General features: G+C 45.3%; 1 protein-coding gene across 1 annotated transcript in view; it reads right to left on the reverse strand.

Moving 5' to 3' along the window:
* The window catches only part of dcc (DCC netrin 1 receptor), a gene marked incomplete at both ends in the record, with an annotated part of 204317 nt that overhangs the window by 61127 nt on the left and 136385 nt on the right, over positions 1-6805 (reverse strand). The window contains 2 exons of the mRNA XM_080528242.1: positions 4223-4361; positions 5480-5628. Coding sequence (XP_080384368.1) covers positions 4223-4361; positions 5480-5628 — 288 coding nt within the window. The remainder of the gene's footprint in view (positions 1-4222; positions 4362-5479; positions 5629-6805) is intronic.

The raw sequence follows: 6805 nt of genomic DNA on the forward strand, positions 1-6805 counted from the left end.
AGTTGACAATGGCTCACTAGAGCTCAGAGTGCACTGGTGTCCACGGGTGGCGGTGAGGCAGTGACGTGGCGACTTGGCGGAGGCGGGCTCCGATGAGACAAGAGGGTGGTGGTCAGGTCTGGCGGAGGATCCTTCCGGCATGTCGGAGGGGTGGGAAAGGTCATTAATTACCTTGGAGAAGCCGGGGCAGTAAAAAAAAAAAAAAAAAAAAAAAGAGGGAAAAAAGGCTCACAATTTCATTAGCGAGCACAAGGGGCCTTAATTAAGCAGGGAAATGGAAAAGGCAGCTCTCGTGGCTCATTTGAAACATTCAGCAAGCCGCCGCTAATGGAAGCTGACAGACAATAAATTCCTCCGGCCTCTTAGCGCCTACTGAAGGTAATGCGATGAGACAGTCCGGCGAATAAGTGAGTCTTGGGGTTGCGGAGAGAGGAGAGGAGAGCAGAGAAGAGGGGCAGGAGAGGAGAGGAGAAGAGAAGTGCAGGGGACCCAGGGCTTGTCTTGGCACCTCACGTTGAGACTGACAAGAGAGAGGGAGGGAGAGAGAGAGAGAGAGAGAGAGAGAGAGAGAGAGAGAGAGAGAGAGAGAGAGAGAGAGCGAGAGACAGAGTGAGAGACAGAGAGAGGGAGTGAGAGACAGAGAGAGGGAGAGAGAGAGAGAGAGAGAGAGAGAGAGAGGGAGACACGTGCATGTGCACGCACGCACGCACGCACGCACACACACACACACACACACACACACACACACACACACACACACACACACACACATACACCAACACACACTACCCACACACCCTCTCGCAGGCATAAGTGCGTTGGACAGCTTATCACAGAGGCTTGTGGCGGCAAGGGAAACGATGTGCCAGATACAACATTATATCACATCACAGCCGTGTCCTCACCGCCTCCCCCCCGCCGCTCCCCTGGAAAATATGCCAACGTTTTTTTCCAGAGATCACAGCCATCGTTTCCTATGGATCACGGCCACTCTCAACGAGCCTTTGAGGACGACATGACAACTCTGAGTGAGGAGTGTGTGAGTGAGGCGTGTGTGAGTGTGTAAGTGTGAGCGAGGCGTTCGTCGCAATCTGAGTCAACAGCCAAACATCGACGGTGACGCAGTGCGATCGTTCAAGCTGGGCAGCCTTGATAAAGCCACACTGGCAATTGAATCCATGAGATTTACCACACACACACACACACACATACACACACACACACACACACACACACACACAAACACATATCCATAATCCCAGGGTTAACACCCAAATCAATACCTGTATGTTAAGACGGTTAATCAAAGGGAAATGGAGATCCTATGGTTCATACTCCAAAGCCAGCAGAGACACCGGCCCCAACAGCTTCCCGCATTTAGATCCAATTAACACAGATCAAGAAAACATGTTTCTCTCTAATCCTCCTCTGTGTTCTATTTGCATCATTCTTTTATAGTTCACCTCCCCACAGGATCAACGCCGAACACCGGATTCTCGTCAAGTCAGAGACGAAGGCTGAGATCCGAAGTAAGAGAGACGATGAAAGCAGAGAAACATCTCGCCCCCATAGGGGGTAGAGGTTGTGCGGATACGGTGAGATGTGACAGAGACAACAAGTAAACAAGTAAAAGAAGGGATTTGTTCAGGATCTACTGTAACGACATGAAAGGCATTTGTCAACGTCACAGTGATGTTAGCATAATAGCGATGCTGACTGGAATCAAAGGCTCCGTCCCCCCTGTGTGCACTTGCGAGTGGACAAACCCAAATGCTTCCGAAATCCACGAAGAGCAACAAGTGGAGACACTTCAGGGGAGAAGAGTGTAGAGAGTTATAGGATGCTGCCTAGTACTACACTCGAGCCAAGGGAGTTACACTGGCTGGAGGCTGTACCTGTAGGTATAGAATGGACTGACTTATATAGCGCCTTATACAACAGTTAGTAGATAGAAAATTAGCCGACTAGGCTAACGGCTGCCTTTTTTACTGTATTTTATATGGTTCATGTATTTGGATTGCCCTCGATATAATAAACTAATAAACTAAATAGAGTCATTCTACGAGTGCTGATATAGAGTATAACAACACTGGGACTTTTAACTATGAGGTTAACTTTTTGTAACAAACTTTCCATCGCAAAGGTGTACAGATAAATGTATATGATACAAAGTAGCTGGCCTGCGGTAACATGTGTAGGTGTACACAAAGTAGAAAGCCGTGCGGAGAAATGTTTGTGTTCACGTTGCTTGGCAACAGTCTAGTTCAAGTTCAAAAGTAAGTTCAGTTGCGAACATGTCTGTATGTATTTTAATCACTGTGGGCAATGATTATATTTGTATTGTTATTCTGGTATTGTATTGTATTTTTTTTTTTATACTGGTCAGACCTATGTGTCTGAAATAAAGTTGAATTGAAAACTAATCATAAATCTGTTGTTTAGTTTCAAGTGTTGTGTCACTTATTAACCTCATAGGAGCCAACGGACCCCCATGGGCATCCGAAGTGATATAAAGAGTTTACCTCGATCAATTCTCTTCAAAGATATCAATTTTTTTTCACAACTTTGCATGCTATACGATGCCACCATTTTTTTCCAGAGACGGTAAACACGGCCTAAGTCACATCCAGTTTTCTCCAACTGGAGAATGTGTCATGTCCGGTTTCAACGCCGAATTTCCATACCATTGGTCGGCCAACCCAAACAAAATCCCCCCCCCCCCCCCCAAAAAAGAAAAGAAATCTGATACATGAGAAAGGTCAAAGGTCAAAGATGGTGCCAACATATCTCCAAATGGCCTAAACATATAGGTGTCCGCCTAAACATACCTGTACTAAAACAGGTACAAAGTTGCATTTGCTCACATTACTAGCATCGACTTTGGCACAAGTACTAATAAGACCTTGGAGTACTGATTCCTAGATGATTTGGGCTTATTCATCAGGTTTCCAAGGTGATATTCACTGTAAAAGCTGTTCTTTCTTTAGGCGGAGACTGAATTTGAGATGTTTTATAATGTTCTAGCTCTATTTGCTCTGACACAGTAACATAGATTTTGATTCTGACACTTCTACAGCCACCCCACAGGTGTTAGCTTTCATTTGATAACAATATCATTATGAAGGCCCTTGTGATTGTGGAGATATTCTATATTCACAGTGGGCATGTCATTTCGAGCAGAAAACCAGAAAAATGAGGTGGATAAGATGAGGTTAAGTGTTGTCACTTATTACTATTAACAAATAAATGGTGCTTGTAGAACTGTTGTATAAAAGCAATACTTAAGCTTAATAATATTCAGTATAACAGCACAACCTTGAGTGTGATATTGCTTAATTATTCCAAAACACTTTACAATGGCCTCTCATTCACCCATTCACACACCAATGGCGGCAAGCTACCATGCAAGGCGCCGGCCTGCTCATTGGGAGCAATTTGGGGTTCAGTGTCTTGCCCAAGGACATTTCAACATGTCACCAGCCAGGATTTGAACCGATCTGTCGACCTTGCGATCATTAAACACCAGCTCTACCTCCTGCGCCACAGCCGCCCCTAGGTATGTTCCGGAAGGAGGGTTGCCAATTGGAAGGTGAGTTGTTGCCACCGCCACGCTTCCAGGGGATTGGCTCCGGGACTAATTGTATTTGGGACGGAGGGCAGACGTAGATTCTTTAAGAGCGCCGGAGCGCTGAGAGGTAATCAGACCATTTCAACGTACCCCATGTGTGCTGTCAGAGTTGACTGACACCGCAAGAAATTGATTAGGGGGGAAAATAAAGGGGACCGAGGCGTACGGCGGGTGGTAGCTCATGTGTGGCAAATTCAATGCGACATTTATTAATAGAGAATAAACTGTGTCGTTAATTTTTGATTAACTTCATTTATCACACAGTTGTTTATCCCACTGCAGGCAGTTAATTTGTAGCGTATATAGGAGTTGAAAGAGGCTGCGTTTAGGTAAACATGCAGTCGATGGTAAGGCTTCATATGAAAGGCACTCCCTGGGATTTGTTCGGCTGTTCATGGTTATTTCAAGTCACGTTAAACTAACAAATGGCTGCCTATGATCTCTTTATAAACCAGTAACAAAGGCTTTATAAAGGGGTACCTTACAAGTCCAGTGGGTACAGTAGTTTGGGCGAAAAACGCCGCTCAAATAATACACACCGGACCTTTAATATGAAGCGTTTGTGTGAAGTAGTAGTGAGTGATGCAGACGTACCGTCTGAGAGTGTGGTGACGCTCACGTCCTCTGTGGTGACCCCGGGGCCGTGGTGGTTGTACGCTAGGACGCGGACGGTGTACTCGGTGAACTTCCTCAGCCCCTCCATCTTGTACTTCTGCCCGTTCACCTCCACACTCTGAATAAAAGAGGGACGTGAAGGTGTAACATAGTACTTGTACATCAGGTCTTATGTGAGGAATTCTAGGTCTATGACCTCAGTATGTTCCATTATGCGGTTTCTAATCGGTCCCATTGGCTGGCATCTAGTGTCTAATTACATAAACAATTTATCCAGCGTTTCTTCTCCTGCTGCCTCTTATTATCCTTAATAATAAACATGCCCGTCTCTCCCCTTCTTCTGGGTCCGCCATCCCCCAATCACCAAATGCTGACAGGGTCGCTCGCACTGATTGGTGCTCAGTGCCATCAGGAAGGAGAATAGAGTACCATACAACAAAAAACAAAGAGAGTATGATACACATCCCTCATTGGGTACTTTTTCAAAGAGAACTGTAAGTCGAGATATGAAGATAATTGCTGTTCTTTGTTTTTGTAGAGCCCCGTCTGTTTGTTTATCCCTAGCCAGTTACTGTACATGATTAAGGAAAAGAACAGAGAGTGAATTAATAGGCCGTACGCTCCATCTGGGGATCTGTAAATCCTGTAAGCTTGACTCACTTTTGATCAGTTTTCACATCAGCTTAAAACTGAGATGACTTACTTTAGAGAGCTGGCAAACTACGCAGCAAAAAGTCAACAGTTTTTTTTACAATGGTCAGTAGCTTCTTAGATAGATAGATAGACTTTATTTGTCATTGCTACAGTACAGGTACCAAACAACGAAATGTATTCTTATCCCACATTTCAAAACAGTTACAGTTTGGCTCTTTAATCAGAACATCAAAGGACATCGCGGCATACAGTATGTTGTCATTAGCAACAAGAAACAGACTTGTTGATCGTCTGTGAAGACATCAGAGCACACCATGACCTGAACTGTACTGTACTAGTCCGACCAAACATTGTCTCCTGTGTCCCACTTTGACTTAATAGTAATAAAAAGAAATAATACATCAAGCGAAAAATCTGAAACTTCTTGACCTGTCTGCTCTAAGGACTACCTCATCTCAGCAAGCTACATACCAGCATGGATTAATAATATCCAATCTATTGTGATCTAATCTCACTTAAACGACGATCAAATAAAGTACCACTTGGGGGTCAGATGTTTAGGGGGTCTGAGGGGGTATTGACCTGTTCCTTTCCAGAGGGGGTCTCGGTCCAGAGGAGTCTGTAGCCCTGGATGGGGTCGTTGGCGTAAGCTGGGGGATCCCAGGTGGCCTGGATGGAGGTGGGGGAGAGGGCCTCAGCCTGGAGGTTCTCCACTGGACCAGGGACCTGGACTACTGGGGCACACACACACACACACACACACACACAAACACAAGTATAAGCACAAGCACACACACACGCAGGTGCACAAGCACACACACACACACACACACACACACACACACACACACAGAGAGACACACACATGTACGCACACATGCACGCACACACACACACACACACACACACACAGACACACACATGCACGCATGCACGCACACACACACACACACACACACACACACACACACACAGAGTTGAGCAATTTCTTTTTGTTACTACACATACAGTCACCTGCCACTCCATTAGGCACACCTTGCTAGTACCGGGTTGGACCCCCTCTTTTGCCTTCAGAACTGCCTTAATTCTTTGTGGCATAGATTCAAAACAGCCCGTCTGGCACCAACAGCCATGCCACGTTCAAAGTCACTTAAATCACCTTTCTTTCCCATTCTGATGCTTGGTTTGAACTTCAGCAGATCGTCTTGACCATGTCTACATGCCTAAATGCATTGAGTTGCTGCCACATGACTGGCTTCATTAGGTACACCTTTTCAACTGCTCGTTCATTTGCATTAATGAGCAGTTGAAAAGGTGTACCTAATGAAGTGGCCGGTGAGTGTATAAGAGCAACTCAATGTAAAGCGTAACCTTCTGTACCTGAGATCAGAAAACATGCATTGAATAGTATGTGATGTTTGCACTCATGTTTGATCTGTTTGATGTACGATATTCATCCTCACGGTCCTCCCGTATTCCCTTATCAGGATTCTTCTTATTATACTCTTCATACAAGAGGAAATCCCAGCATTTGAGTTAAGCTCGATAAAGGTCAAGATCATCATGCTCACAGTCCTTTGCTTATTCCCTTTCCAAGAATAGTTCTTACTACGCTCTCCATACAAAAAGAAACATGCAGGCGTTCGAGTTAAGCCCAGCTGAGGTCTAAAGATGGGCAGAAAAAAACGTTTGAATGGTCTTTTTTTCCCCCCCTTCTCCCAGCGGGCCTAATAGAAGAATCCAATCGACCAGGACCGCAGTGAGAGCCACAGCACTGTATATATAGGGAATGATTAGGGCAGATTCTAATCAGCAAGCCGCTTACACAGCCCATATCACTGGCCTATACGCCGGCCGAGATTGGGAGAGCAGAATGGGAAATGGGACAGTGGGAGAGACGTACAATGG

The sequence above is a fragment of the Nansenia antarctica genome, assembly GCF_963989245.1.
Source record: "Nansenia antarctica genome assembly, chromosome: 4".
NCBI classification, from domain to species: domain Eukaryota; kingdom Metazoa; phylum Chordata; class Actinopteri; order Argentiniformes; family Microstomatidae; genus Nansenia; species Nansenia antarctica.